This window comes from Dermacentor albipictus, chromosome 5, assembly GCF_038994185.2.
Source record: "Dermacentor albipictus isolate Rhodes 1998 colony chromosome 5, USDA_Dalb.pri_finalv2, whole genome shotgun sequence".
NCBI lineage: Eukaryota > Metazoa > Arthropoda > Arachnida > Ixodida > Ixodidae > Dermacentor > Dermacentor albipictus.
The window spans coordinates 27,257,111-27,272,999 of record NC_091825.1 but is presented as its reverse complement, the minus strand read 5'-3'; the positions used below and the strand labels follow the sequence as shown (position 1 = coordinate 27,272,999).

Here is a 15,889-nt window from a genome sequence, read left to right as displayed (position 1 = left end):
AGCGGACTGCATTACTCTGCCATCCCTATTGAGGCTAACGTTAGCAAGTTCCACGGGCTACTAAACACTGGGCACTCAAATTATCTCGATTTATACCACCTCTAATTTTTAGCAGCTGTATTTTTTTTCTAATTTTCTAGACATTATGCTCCAATGTTACATTCGTCTTTGTGATCCTTGATATCATATATGTTCTATATCTTTAACCAATAACTATCTCTTTTCTGCTATTTGAGTCTTGTATTCAGTGCATAAGCGCGGCATCAAGTTATTTTACCAATCATGTATGGTACACATATGCATTTCCTGATCTGTAACCTTCCCTGATTTTACATACTATATGAATGATCTACACTGTTTAAATAGGTGTTTTTCTTTCAATATAAAAAGTTTACTATTTTTCGCACTACTCCTGACACCAGCTGATTTTAGCTACACACTCCTGTCTATGTAATACCTCTATTGAGGGCCTTTAGGGGTAGTTGTGAGATAATCAAAGTCAGAACAAACAAACGCTACAACATGAAGGACCGATAATTGAAACCCCAAGAATTTTTAAGGAAGTAGCTGCAGCACCTTGAAACATAATTGGGTCGCTTTTAAATTCGGACATTTCGCTATAAATCGTGACTATCGATAGATTATTTGGAAAACGTTATACCAGGTTCTCTAGCCCTGTTTGTTGGTGACAAAAGGGCATAACTCTTATAAAGCAGAACAGAGAACTGACATGTTCCTCGCACCGCTTAAGCTGCCTTCAGTAATACGCTCACATGGCAAGCCATCCAAGAGATGTTCCATTCGTGGCTGTACAGAATAACATAACGGGCCACCTGCGGCCTAATAATAATATGAGCAGGGGCACATAGGTTCTGCAATGTTTATTTTTTACAATCTATACACTACCGTCATAGAAGAAAATATTGCTGTATTTAGCTCCTCACGAGGCTATATAGCTCAGGGGCATAGCAACTTCCTTTTTTTGTTAATAATTCTAGTCAGTTATGATTACACAAAAATACTTTATCAATGAGAATAAACAAATCAAACGTAATTCAGGTGAAAGAATGGGTCAACTACAAAAGCCTAACTCAAAATAAATTTTGCCGCAAACCCACAGCATCAGCAGGTAATACATGGCAACGCCGCCGCCTCTACCATGTATACGAGGCCACGTAAAGCTTTATGCATGGTGCCGTGTCACGACAAGAGGAAGCGAACTCTGCCTCTTTCTTCTACACAGTGTCTTTCATGAGACTTGCCGAAAAAGCAAGGATAACGAGGACGGTGACATCGCTCACTTACCTGACCATAGTAATCTGCTTGAAATAACTTGTCCTTTAAGCTCCGGCTTGGAGCAGCGCCCTTATTATGGGGGCTACCCCAGACAACCCAGTGGACTTCTAAAGTCTCGACGTAATGCCAGTTTTTCTGGCCGAAAAGTATATATTCTGAAGCCTCGCTGACGTCGTGTGGGTGCGCGTCGTCACTCTGAAGATCTAAGTTGTTAATAAATCCCTGCAAATCGTGGTATATACATATCAGTCAGGTAATAAAAAAATAAAGAAGCATGAGCTTCTTTTATAAATATATTACATTGTGCAGATTATTTAGAAGGAGACAATTATAGCTTTCACTAACCAAAATGTAGAACAAAATCTTTTTGTTCCTGTTTTTGTTCTCTTTCAGCGAAGACGGTTTTGTTCTCCTTCAACTCGGAAACAGAATAAAGCTGTTTCACACCAATGCGAGTTGATTGAACTTCATTTGCATAACCGTAACATAGGTACCGACAAAAGCATAAATTTATTTTATTCAAAAGCTTGACGTTGCTGCTAAGCTGCACGGCAAAAATTACATGTGCTGTTAGGAGGCCGCACGCAGCTCCCAGTGAGAAAACAATTATGCAGATATAATAACATTGCTGGAACGTATGTGAAGCAAAGCTGTGATGAAAGATAAGAACATATTAGGTAACCGTAGATAGCTCTCTCTCCTGCTAGACTTTCTACAGGGGGTCAGGAAAGAGTAGAAAAAGAAGATAAAATAAGGGTGGAGGATAGGCGACAGGATGCGACTAGGACATAAACTGTCCTAAGGGCCCCTTCACAGCCTTGAATCTAAGCTGGCGCGTCAACTAAACATTCTGAGAAAATCTTGAGGGCAGGCTTCGTTAATATTACCTCCGGCTAAGGGCCCAGCAACATTTATTTTTGTTGAACAGCCTGCTATTAATTAAACGCTTACGAGGAAGTCGGTGCCTGGCGTTCGCAGTCACTCTAGGAAAAAACAACGACTGTGTGCTTCGCTGCCTCACGCACGTTGCATGCTTCACAGTATGGCCGGGTGCGAGGCCAACTTCCCCGCGCAAGGGATCATTGCTTCCTTTACGGGATGCTAGTTAGGTTTGTTGGAAAATATTTGTTTCTCTTTGGTATTTGCTTCTCTGTGTTTCAGTCGCGTTGTTTGAGCAATGGGCGTGGAACAGAAACAGCAATGAAGACGTACAAATTTTCTTCTGTTTCTTGGTGAAGGTTAGTCCATCTCTTCTATGCATTGTAAACGCACAAGCAATGTCAACCTGTTGCTATTTCCAAGCCAAAGCGTGTTCCCATGCCATAGCTGTGAATGCATATGTGTATTGGAGTTGTTGATCTTAGGCGGCGATATTGAACAGAACCCCGGGCCACCTAAGCTGGATCCTAGCCAGTCCAACAACGATGTCGTCTCCCTGTTGAAGGCTTTAAACAAAAAACTCGACAAAAGCCATAGCGAAATACTCTCCGAACTCAATGAAGTCTATCAATCACAATCAAAGCTTGAGCGTCAAATGGGCAGCATGAACGATAGGCTTGTTGTCGTCGAAGAAAAAGTAGCCACTTCGCAGGCACCCAATGTCGTCGGCATTGCCCGGGAAGTGCCCGAGGCTGTGCAGAATAAAGCAAAACGAAGCTTCATAGGCGACTGGACGACCTCGTCGAAAGACTTTGATTTTTCACGGCTTACCTGACTCGCAAAGCGAAGCATGGGCTCAATCGGAGCAGCTTGTGCGTGAAGCGCTTCATTCTGCAATAAGCCTTCAGCTACCAAACGAGGCTACAGCTCGTGCGCATCGGCTAGGTAAATTTTCGTCCCATAGATGTTGTCCTGCCTTTGTCCAGTTATCAAATTTCAAGATCCGGGAAGCTCTTTTTGGCGACACAAGCAAAATAAAAATCTCCTGAATAGATGTTGCCGAATATTTTTATATGGCAACTCGAACTTCGTGTAAAGAACTATTCGAATTTGGACAGGGAAGTGGAAAGAAGTTTCCTCTTTGTCAAAACAAGTGGTTCATAAAAAATAGGTGCTATGCCTACATTTCTGCATCAGATAGCGTCTGCGAATACCACTTAAACAACGAGCCATCATCACAAATCCCTCGAAGTAGCACCCTACCAGCCCATCAGCTATCCAAGTAGCTGTCTGTTTGTAGCCATGAACTTGTAAATGACATATGCTTTCTTGTTCTCTAGCATTCGTAGTGTTGTTAACAAGCCTGATGATTTGAGTAGCCTTGTGAACTCGTGTAATTGAGACATTGTCGTCCTGAGCGAAACCTGGCGAAAAAAATTTCACTACACATAGGTGTGACCGCGTTGGTAGAACAGGCGGAGTTGTTCTTATAGTGGTGGCCGACGATCTGCCGTCTTCGCACATGCCACATGTTTCCTCTCTTGAAATTTTATGCGCGTGTATACGCATCAATCATCGAGACACTATCTTTTGGGCATGCTGTCGCCCTCCGAATGCCCCATCTTCATTGTAATGATCTTCATGGCGTACTAAACCGAATTTTGGTTAGATTCCTTTCTTCGCCATTGATTTTAGTTGGTGACTTCAACCTGCCAAAAATAAACTGGTCCGGTGCATTGCCCTCCACTCTGGATTCGTCAACTGACACGATTGGCTTCATGAATTTGTGCGCAGACTTCAGCTTCTCTCAGCTAATTACCCAGCCGACTCGGACCACACCTACTTAGCGCCGTCACTCACCGTGGCCCCAGCCACGACGCTATTTGTCGCCGACCAATTATGTACCCTCCCGGACGGAAAACTAGACCATGCAGCGCTTGGAAGTAGCGCTGGATTATCTTCGTCGTGTCTAAATCCTCCATTGACCCTCCAAACGAACCAGAACTTACTTGATGTTCCCGTCGACGTTGTCCCTCTGACGGCGTTAATGTGTACTAGAGCCCAGGTGCACATAATTAGTAGTAACCTCTGTCGTCGACTGAGGAAGATTCTCACGCTTCCTACTACTCGAGCCGTACGCGTGGCCGATGGCAGCACTGTTGACGTCACTGGAATGTGCACTTCCCGTATACGTATCGCCGACCGCCACCTTTCTGTTCGTTTTACCCGCCGTGGTTGCTCAGTGGCTATGGTGTTGGGCTGCTGAGCACGAGGTCGCGGGATCGAATCCCGGCCACGGCGGCCGCATTTCGATGGGGGCGAAATGCGAAAACACCCGTGTGCTTAGATTTAGGCGCACGTTAAAGAACCCCAGGTGGTCGAAATTTCCGGAGTCCTCCACTACGGCGTGCCTCATAATCGGAAAGTGGTTTTGGCACGTAAAACCCCAAATATTATTATTATTATTATTATTTCTGTTCGTTTTAGAGTGCTGACCAACTGTCCCCATGACATATAACTCGGACCCAACTTTCTTACGGCGCATTCAGCTTTGATGGACAGTTGTGCCGTTACCCTTTGCCTCGAACTTCCTCTAGTCGCGCACATTCGTGCCGAACTGCCGAACAACTTTAGTATGACCGCCTTCGTGCGCCTGCTCCTAAAGCCTTGACTTTCGTCGATTTGCTATCATCTTTTTATGTGCCCAATGGTGATTATGTCACCTGACCTGTTCTTGATGTCCTTTTGTTGCACAATATCACTGTGCCCCACTCCGGCATCACCGTCGCCGATAAGCGGACATGCCTCCCCGTCGTCAATTTTGACCTGACAAAGAAAGTTCTGCCCAAAGGCATATCAGTTGCAACGCAGCGTGCTATCTGAGATGACCACATCACGACGTTTTCCGTAGACGTCTGCTCCGATTCTCCACCATGTCCACAGGATGCTATTTCCTTTGACGCAACATTTCGTCCCATGATTGCTGCGGACCTATTGCCTGAACAAGCAGCAGCTTTGTGTCGTCTTTTGGTTTCCTACCACGACATCTTTGACCTCAGCAAACGCCAGTTGGGACAGACATCAATTGTTAAGCATCACATAAATACTGGTAATGCCAGTCCTATTCATGGCTGGCCATATCGAGTTGCTAATTCAGGGCGAAAGGTTATTCCAGATGAAGTGAACAAGATGCTTGCCAAAGCCATTGTTGAACCTTCGTCGAGCTCTTGGGCGTCGCCCGGGTGCTTGTTAGAAAGAAAGATGGCACATGGCGTTTCTGCGTAGATTATCGTCATCTAAACCGCATTACAAAGAAAGACGTCTACCCCTTGCCTCGCATTGACGATGCCCTCGATTATCTCCACGGTGCTAATAGACCTTCGGTCTGGTTATTGGCAAATTTCTGTGGATGAAAAGGACCAAGAGAAGACCGCGTTCTTCACTCCTGATGGTCTATATCAATTCAACGCTATGACATTCGGTCTATGCAACACCCCAGCAACATTCGAACGTATGATGGACTCCTTGCTTTAAGAGTTCAAATGGTCTTAATGCATCTGCCCCCTAGATGACGTCCTCGTAATTTTGTCTAAATTTGAGACACACCTTGAGCGCTTATCAGCTGTGCAAGTCTTGCGCGAGGCTGGGCTCCAACTAAATTCATCGAAGCATCACTTCGGTCGTCGGTACATCACCGCGCTGGGCCACCCCTTCGACGCTTCCGGTAATCAACCAGACCGGGAGAAAATTTGTGCTGTCCCGTCTTTTCCTGTACCTCAGTCTGTCAAAGACGTCCAAAGTTTTGTAGGACTCTGCTCGTACTTCCGCCGCTTCGTTAAATACTTCGTAGCGATATTCCGACCTCTTGCTGATCTTCTGAAGAAGAACGTGCCGTTGATGTGGGGCGCCGCTCAAACTGCCGCATTTGCCCAACTCACAAACATTCTCACCACGCCACCTATACTAGGCCACTTTGACCCATCCTGCGTCGGAACAATAATAATATCTTTTTTTAACAATTGCAATTATAAAAGACGTCGCATAAGTAGTGACACACACCGAGTGACACAGGTTGGCATCAACTATACTTATTGAAGAGCAGTACTCACCCAGTGGTCATTACCTAGTGGGGCAACTAGGCGCTATTGCTTGGTTCGTTGAAGAGCGGCCCGCACACAGTGCCACATACCCAGTGCTCGAAGTTTCCGTGAAAGATAGTCGGTGAAAAGCAAATAATGGTAACTGGTACATCCCCAGTGACCCAAGCTGTCGTCAAAGAGCTTCATTGACTACCGCCACAGGACCATAGCTGCGTACTTTGCGACGCAAGTTGGTCCAACGATCAGTTTTGTGCCCGGTTAATCGAGCAAGCAGCAGGGTGCTCTGCTCATTTATCAATGGTCCGGTCAGGTCAGTTCATTTCCTTAAAGGCCCCTTTGTCAGGGTATCATAAGAAGCCAACAAACACTGACGCCAAGGACAACACACGGTAAAATGCGTGTGCTTATTAAATGAAATAAATACGGTAAATTAAATAATAAACGATAAATTATTAGAAATTAAAGTGGATGAAAAACAACTTGCCGCAGGTGGGAACTGAACCTACAACCTTTGCATTTCGCGTGCAATGCTCTACCAATTGAGCTACCGCGCCATCCTTTCCCGATCCACTCTCTTGGGTATTTATGTGTCCAAGTAGAATGTTAGCCAGCGCCACCACTCACAGACCTCGGCGGCGGACATGGAGCGTCCTTTTTACCGCAGGCGTTACGAGAATGAGATCTTTTTGGGCGAAGGCAACTGGTCAGTAAACCCACGCATGCTACCTGAAGGCACCAATGTTGCCGGATTCGAGACCCTCGTTATGTAATAAACGAGAAGAAAGGGGGTTAACCGAGGGGCCCGATTTTCATCAGTCATATCATAAAGCCAACAAACACATGACCTGACCATTGTTAAATGAGCAGAGCACCCTGCTGCTTGCTCGATTAACCAGGCACAAAACTTATCGTCAGACCAACTTGGGTCGCAGGGTTTGTATCTATGGTCATGTGGCGGTAGTCAATGAAGCTCTTTGACGGCAGCTTGGGTCACTGTGTATGTACCAGTTTCAATTTTTTGCTTTTCACCGGCTATCTTTCATGCTAACTTGGGGCGCTGGGTATGTGGCACTGTGTGCGGGCCGCTCTTCAACGAACCAGGCATTAGCGCCTAGTTGGCCCACTAGGTAATGACTACTGGGTGAGTAGCCCTCATCAATAAGTATATTTGATGCCAACCTGTGTCACTGGGTGTGTGTCACTACATATGCGACATCATTTATAATAGAAGTTATTCAAAAAGATATTAACATTGTTCCGGCACAGCCAAGAGTGGCACCAGTAAGAACAAGACAATTCGACGTGAATGTGGAATCGGTCTCGCCAGCCATCTTGTTTATGCATCATTGTCCCTCTTCAATATATTGTAAATACATATTACATGCGACTTCGGCGAAGTAACAAATTTCTGCAGGTGCTGGGTACCCGCGAGAAACAACAACGCCCTTACATAAATGCCTATTAATGTTATTTAGAACTTCTACCAATTTCTGTTTACTTTATGACAGTCTATTAACATTTACATTCTAGTAACATTTCTTCATACACTGTCAAAATACTTTTTACCTTTGTGTAAGCGATATTTTCAATACACCATTAACATACTTTGTTCTTACTTTTATATAAAGAATGTTTTAAATACACCGTTAAAAGACTTCCTTGTTATATTTGTATAAAAAATATTTTATATACACCGTTAAAAGAGTTCTTTCATACTTTTGTATAAAGAATATCTTGAATACACCGTTAAAAGTTATCCTTTGAAATTTTGTATAAAGAATATTTTAAGTATAGTGTTAAAAGACTTCCTTCTTACTTTTGTATAAGAAATATTGTAAATACACCATTAAAATAGTTCCTTCTTACTTTTGTATAAAGAATATTTTAAGTGTACCATTAAAACACTTCCTTCTTACTTTTGTGTAAAAAATATATTAAGTACGCAGTTAACATATCTTCTTCCAGGTTCTGTCTAAATAACAACTTTAGTACTCCGTCAAAAGGCTCATTACTTTTGTGTAAGCAACAGTTATTATACATCATCAATGTTTTTTTTCTGAAGTACATGTATCCACAGTACGCCAACACCTCGTACTGTTAGCCAAAAATATTTAGAATGGAAAGTAACTTCAGAGCTTTTGATAAATTTTTTTAACACGCACTAATGTTGATACATAACATACTGAGGAATCAAAATTTTGTTTTAAATCACAGTTCCAATCCAAGCCGGCGGCGGATTTGTTTAAAATGTTTTAAGAAATATGTCCGTAAACTGTTAGTAGTAATCTTTTTAAAGGTTCTACAGAACTGCTTGATCGAGCGGTGACGTCAGCACACTTCGAGACAATTTGCTTGCACTACACCACCTGACCGGTGTGTTAGCGGAGTACTGTGCAGGCCGCGTACCAGTTACACAGCTTTGTCCCGGCCTTGGGGCTGATTAATTAGAGGTCGATTTACACTTGCGCCGTGACACCGCCCGCTTGGCGCACGCGTGCGGTCATCCGGAAAACTGTACATGCAGTGTCAACCGAAATATGTGTACGAGTCTGCGAAATCTGCAAGTTTTCACCCGACTACATGCAAGCGGGCAGGCGGGTGGTGTGCCGTGCGGCTAGAGGTGAAACCGGCCCTTACCACGCACTGCTATTCCAAGGCCACCAATTATCTTTGCAACAAGACAATCTGGCTACTGCACTGCGCGGTATAAATAATACGCCCTAAGCTGGAACATGTCAGTACAGTCACGTTACGATATTTGTAAAAAGAAGAAAAAGAGCCGAATCTCAGAGTAACACGGCGCTGTAACGTTGCCACTCGAATAACCAAAAGGCTGCAAAATACAGCTGCTGCTAAGTGAGAGCGAGTGTTGACCTGAGAAAGCGCACAGATCGCATATAAAGAAAAGTTCAGATCTTCGCAAGTAACACCTTCCTGTTAAAAAAGAATGAAATTATTGTCAATTTACATAAAAATGCAGCGTTGTTCCCCTCTCTATTCGCATGTTTTCATCCCTGCCTTCTACAGACCTCTTCTGCACATTAAAAGAAACTAATAACACGTTGCATCAAAGCGAAGGCAAATTAACTGTGTCAACTGAGCTGTTTTTAGGCGATGGTTGCTTGCTATGTGAGAAAACAGATCGAAAACAGATCGAAAAGGATAACTGCGCACTCCTAATGTTCAGTGCATTCTATTTATATCACGATGATAAAACTCCGAGCTCCGGCAAGGTGTTGTGTCGCCCTTACGACATTCGTAATTATGTCATTCGGGATACCAAGAGCCATGGTATCAAAGGCCATCTTTTTTCCATGCTTCGGACGTCTGAAAACCGGTGGTGTGATAGCCGCCACGCTTTAGACGTCTACTTAACAATAAAATACTAGTACATAAGACTTCAGCATCATTTCGCGCTGGGCGCCATGCAGCAAATGTTTGCTTCTGAAAGTACCAAGGGCTAAAGGATGTTTTCGAGCGCAACATAGGATAACCAGAAAATTTGTCCTATATGAATCTATTTTTCTATTTGTATTACATTTGGAGAAACAAGTCGAGATTTCAGAACAATAAGTGTTTCGAACGATGAAATTACACAGCCCCTAAATGCACAACAAAGTTAAACCGGCTGTCTTGTCAGGTTTTTTTTTTTTCTTTCAACCTCGGCCATCCCATTCTAAGAACTGCACTCCTCCTTCTGAGTGCAGTTCTCAGAAGGGGATGCGCACACAAAGGCCCGCCACAACTGCAACCGAGAGGTGACGAATGTCTAGGGGGGAAGTGGGGGTGCTTGGTTCGGTGTAAAGAGGAGCTTTAGTCCAGCTGTGGTCAAGGTGAAGCGGATGGATGGAAAGAATCTCACATGCCTCTCTCGCACATTCGCACAAATTTGACAGTGGTCCGACTCGGGGCAAGGAAGGAGACCATCACCATCACTTCCTTTGCTACTCGGACGTGGTACAGTCAGAGCGATGTAGGTGTTTGGTCGTGTATTGAGCAACAATCTGCCTATTTTGCTGCTGTTTATGCTTATGCTTTGTTGTAGATGATTCATCGATGCAAGCCACCCAACAACATGCTTGCGAAGCCCACGGAGCTTTCTTCGTTATGTGACGTGAACGTTTCCGCAACTTCTCTGTCAGCTTCGATGCAGTGTCGTGTGAAGTGATTTAATATTGGCATTGTCCATGTTTGAAACTGCGCACTGCACAAGTAGCAAACAGTTGTTTCTCAAGGCGGCATTGTGCCGAAATTTTGTCTGTCGCCAACTTATAATAAAAGGTATGTTCTCTTTCATTATTTCTCATAAACATTATTTTGATATTATTTTGATTTAAGTTTCCTATGATGCCGCATTTTGGCAGGTTATTATAGCACGAACTGTAATGACGTCAAATATTTTAAGCACGAGTTTTACATTTTGGAACAATGCGGTGTCATGCGGTTCGCATGAAGTTGCTATAAACCGTAGCATACAAAGAATACGTCTCCACAGCGGTCGCGATGACTTATTGTACGGTAAATGTTGTCTGATCATGAATTTTCTTTGCTTGTTCCTACTCTGGCTGTACGGAATGAGAGGTAGTGAAATATTGAGCCTATAGTTTCACGGTTCACAATGACATAAGTTGCGCTGGTTAGACAAGCGCGAATGTTAAAGAAAATCAGTCGCACCTGTAACCATTGTCACCTATGTCATTGTGAACTGGTATTTTCTGATACTCATATTTTGTTTTCGAATAAAAATAAACGAACATGTGAAATTTTAGAAGCGCTCCGTATAATAAGGCGTGCTAAATAATGCATCAGTCAGCCATTGGTTGCTATCACTGACAAAGAATTTGTATTCTTAAATACTGCTTCAAGCTTTGTAATCTGTTTATATGAAACTTGATTATTCGTATTGCACTGCTTCAAGATTTTTAACCTGTTTATATGAAAATTGATGACTCGTTTTGCACATGCTCGGTGCCGCTAACTGGCGCTTTTATATTCTGTGTCTCTCCAAAAATAAACAATTGTGAGTAAGCGCTCGTGTGCTCACCTTCTCTGCATCCTTGTCTATTGTGCGCGATACTAATTTCACCATAAATGAGCCATTTAATTGACTTTTTGAGTGAGTAAATTATTTGTGCAGAACATTGGCTAGGAAAAAATTTTGGGAAACTGAAATTATTCAGTCCGCAACTTCGGGGTCCATAACAATAGTTTGGAGGCTGTTTCCTCTTTTGCGGAAACGACTTTGGACACTTTCCTAATTTTAATAACACGCAGTAAACACAACGCAGCAGAGGATATGCATTGCAAAATGTGCCCCATCCTTGCTATTTCCTCTGCAAGTATACAGGGATGACGGCTATAGTTTTATCATTCAGGTGAACTTGCGTGTGAACCTTGCTAAAAAGCTGTTCTCTATATGTGATGTGCTAATCTGAACATGATGTTAACACTGACCGCCTTTTTTCTGTGCAGGGTTCACTATGCAAGCATTCTCAGAGACATCAGCTCTCAATGTAAAAATCCATTATCATCGACTCTTACTAGAGATTATGCGACAGCTGTCACGCCGTAATCAACTAAGTTATTTTATGCATTACTTTGATTATTTTCCCTATTACCTTGCTCATAATTTCCTGTAAATATTTTTCTGCGAATAAACTTCATTTAATGCGGACCGTCATCTGTTTTCCATGTACATGCACCTTCTAGGTTGCATGCTGCCTTTTTCCAACGTGTTCACACATACTGACACATGCTTATGCTAAGGTACTACACTCTAAAAAAAGTTTGCACTCTTTGTGGTGTATATCTGCCACAGAACAATAATCCTCATCTGACTTGCTTGCGTTTCCTTTCTTGAAAACGCCACGCCCGCAACTTTCCTGTCGGCAATGCTATGTCATGCTGATAACGCGCATGCCGGTCGTTACTGTGAAATACCCGGCTCGCAGCATTAAAGAAAGGAAATTCGGACAAGACAGATGACGTTTATTGTTTTGTGGCAAGCTACGACTCAAATGGTGTAAACTTTTCTTAGAGTGTAGGTTTGTATGTAGGACAAATGTTACTAGGGGGCTAGTAAAAGTCAGTAGCAGGTGCATAAGCACATGTAAGTAAAAAATTGACACAATGTTCCTACAGCGCCTAAAGAGTTGGGTTGGTTGACTGTTACTACTACGTTTACAGACCATCTATGAACATGCTTCATTTGAAGTACGGAGGCCAATTGTTGACAGGATGCTACTAGGGTATATAAACTATATATAGTAGGGTGCATAAAGAGAACGTTTTCAGACATCCTTCAATTATTCTGGCCTATAAAGAAGGACTGTTTATAGGGGATTGGTAGGCTGGTGATGCTTGCTCATGTGCAAAAATTGTGAAACCGTACAGGACATCATAAAAGAGTGTCAACTCTTTAGCAGTCCAAGAGCCGCCACATTTCAATGCCGCTCGGACGTCTGACGACAGGCTGGGATTGAGATGATCATCGTCATCGGATGACATGATGCGGATATTGCTGCGAGAAATTGAAGCTAACGTTCTTGCAGGCCTTCGCGTCCCAGTTAGCCGAACATGCCTACAGCAGCATTCGTGCAGGCAATAGTCCGAGAAGAACTCGCTAACCTTTGAGTTCGTTCTGTATGTGCCATTGCCACTTCACAGCTGTCCCATACTCCAGGACCATTTACTGGTCCGTGGTATCCTGTACGCGACCGAAACCCGGCCAAGTGGCGAACCACAGATGATCGGCCAGTCTGTTTTACCTGCCGGAGTATCGGTCACGTTGCTCGCCATTGTAAGAACCATCCTCTCTCCCCTCTGCGACCACCAATCCCCAGTTATTATCGCCTCGAATGGATCGAACGTCATTACCAACCTTTAATGGCATCACAGAAGCCAAAGATTGAAGCTGTTGCTCCTTAGAATAAGTCCATCTGTATCATTCTGACGTCACCGGACCCGTTCACCACCAGCTCGTCGACCATTGTCCCAATTGCCGCCTAGTCGTCGCCCACCGTCCGCTATGCAGACCCGAGGCCTGTCACCGGAAAACTAAGCGATGCAGCTCCCGTAGGTGACGCTGCATTGACGACTCCAACTCAAAACCCTCTGATCACTTTGCCGACCAAGCAAAACTTGGTACACGTTTTAATCTATTGCGTCCCATTACTCATTGACTCTAGCATTCACGTATCCGTGGTGAGTGCCTAATTGCGCCGACGCATGAGTAAAGTTCCCGCACGCACGCTCTGCATCACGCACCCTCCGGGTCGCTGACGGAGGTACACCTACCCTGCTTGGTATGCGTATCGCTCACTTTGGCAGTGCGGGGCGCCTAATGACTGCTTTGCTTGCCTGTTTTGGCACAATGTCTTTACAATGTTATACTTGGCCTTAACTTTTTATTGTTTCAGTCAGCCCTCCTTGATTGCGCGTCTAGTCTCATTCAGCTTGTACTGCCTCACGGCTGCTATAGTGCACCGGTCACACAACCAAGGTTATTCTCTCCCGAATACATCCACCTATCGCCTCAAGCCACTAGGTTTTCCACTATACTGTCGTTCCTATCTGTTGTTGATGGCGTCTATATACTATATCCTTCCGCTGACATACTGCTTGAAAAAAACTTGGCCGTTCCCCACACCGTTAACCGTTACCCTTCATTACCGTTCCTGACATTTGCCTTTAATTCGTCTCGTCGTGAGACCGCTGCCTTTTCACCCTTCTATCTTCTCTTCGGCCGCCAATCCTCTCAGCCATATGACACACTGCTTTGTTTCTCGATGAACAGTCCCATAGAATATGCTTAAGACGTCTTCACCCGGGCTCACACGGCACGCCATATTGCCGGCTCCCGGCTCACTGAGTCTCAGGCCGCGCAGAAAATCAGGTACGGCAGCAGACATCGGGACGTTCGATTACTCCTGGATCCGTTGTCTCCCTAAGGAAAACGTGTAGCCGCGTTGGCTTGTATGGAAAGCTACTGCCGCACTACATCGGGCCCTGCACGATATTTTGTCAGCTTGGCGATGTGAACTACGAGATCTCTCCACTGGACTCGCGTATCTCCACGGACATTGTACACATTTCCCGGCTGAAGCCTTACTCTGCCGCGAGGCCACCTCCCTTACAGTTAGCGCATAGACGGCGCCTTTACAGGCGGGGGTTCTGTTACGGCGCAACCAAGAGTGGCAGCAGTCAGAAGAAGACAACTTTACTTGTAGAGGTGGAATCGGTCTCGACAGCCATCTTACTTATGCATTGTTGTCCCTCTTGTATATATCTTAAATACATCTCTGTATGTGATTTCTGCAACGTAACAATTCTTACCTATGAACCATAAGATTGGTTGGATGGATCACGGCCAATTTCTGTTATGTTTAATTAGATAAATATTCAAATTATTCACACTGGCTAATAAATATTTCTAGGATTGCGGCACGTTGAAAATCAAATAGGTCTTGCATTGCAAAACACCGTTTTCACGCAGTGTGCAGCCATCTACATTTTAATGCTCTTTCGTCGTTTCAAAGTTCTTGCACGTAACGCAAAAGAACTGAGTGGGTTCCCGCGCACATTGTGTGCGCTACAGCAATGCCATGAAAATGCCTTTCAAAGAATCTAAACCATGCAATTAAAACAAGGCCTCCGCGTAAATCTTTGCTATTGCAAAGAACAATTGTACTTTCTATTGTTTTCCTAAGACCACAGACAGTGCTGTAACATAGAGTGTCAATTGACTGCTTCTTTTGAAAGCCACTGAACAACAAATTAGACCCTAAATCATCCATGAAAGATTATTGTAGTCTTTGGACATATAGTGATAACCGTTTTCCAGTAGTTCGAATGTTACCGTTATTATAGGGTATTTTTCGCAAAGAGCATGTCCACACAGAAGATAGATGACGCACCAAGGTATTCTTGATGAGCGCCCTTATTGAAGAAAACCAGCAGTTCCGGCTGCTCTACTTTACTTTAGGATATAATTTACATATTCAGGTGACAAGTATTCAATAATTACTGACGGAAGTAGACTCACGTGTAGCGTGTTATCATTCTTGAAGTAGAAAAATGTGTAGTAGTACCCCTTGTTGAAACCGCGGTGATTCACATCCTTGTAGCCTATCCAATTTATACCGCCAATGCTTGTAATAGAAAAAAGTCCGTAACCGTCATTATTGTGACCTGATCCAACCTGGTAGGCTCGAGGCTTATCTCCCAGCTGAGGAGCGAACCTGCAGAGGAGGGCACATAAGGTGTCAATGTTTATGCATTTATAAACACGGTCTATGCATGACTGGAGTACAAGTAACAGAAAAAAGTGATGGTCGACTACACCTAAACATGTGCATTACAACGGATGCGTTGGATGAAATATTACTCATAAAAAATCTAGCGGTATGTCACTATAGCGCCATCATTGCGTGACTGAATATATAATATCAGTGCGTTTTGCTTGCTTTATTACATAGCGCAGTTTTTCACTGTAAATTACCAGCAACTTGCGACTTGCTTTGATGCCCTAAATACCGTATTTTTTTTCTTCTCGCATGATAAACAAGGCACCTTGTTGTGCCAATGGCGCAATAATCGTGCCGTGTTGAATGGCA

At 43.8% G+C, this 15,889-nt stretch overlaps 1 protein-coding gene across 3 annotated transcripts in view; it reads right to left on the bottom strand.

Annotated features, from left to right (window-relative positions):
- LOC135898223 (uncharacterized) overlaps positions 1 to 15,889 on the bottom strand; it is a 311,361-nt gene that overhangs the window by 231,217 nt on the left and 64,255 nt on the right. For all 3 annotated transcript variants that reach the window (XM_070539516.1, XM_070539515.1, XM_070539517.1), the window contains 2 exons: positions 15,319 to 15,514; positions 1,306 to 1,518 (listed from right to left, as the gene is read on the bottom strand). In XM_070539516.1, the coding sequence (XP_070395617.1) occupies positions 1,306 to 1,518; positions 15,319 to 15,514 (409 nt within the window). The remainder of the gene's footprint in view (positions 1 to 1,305; positions 1,519 to 15,318; positions 15,515 to 15,889) is intronic.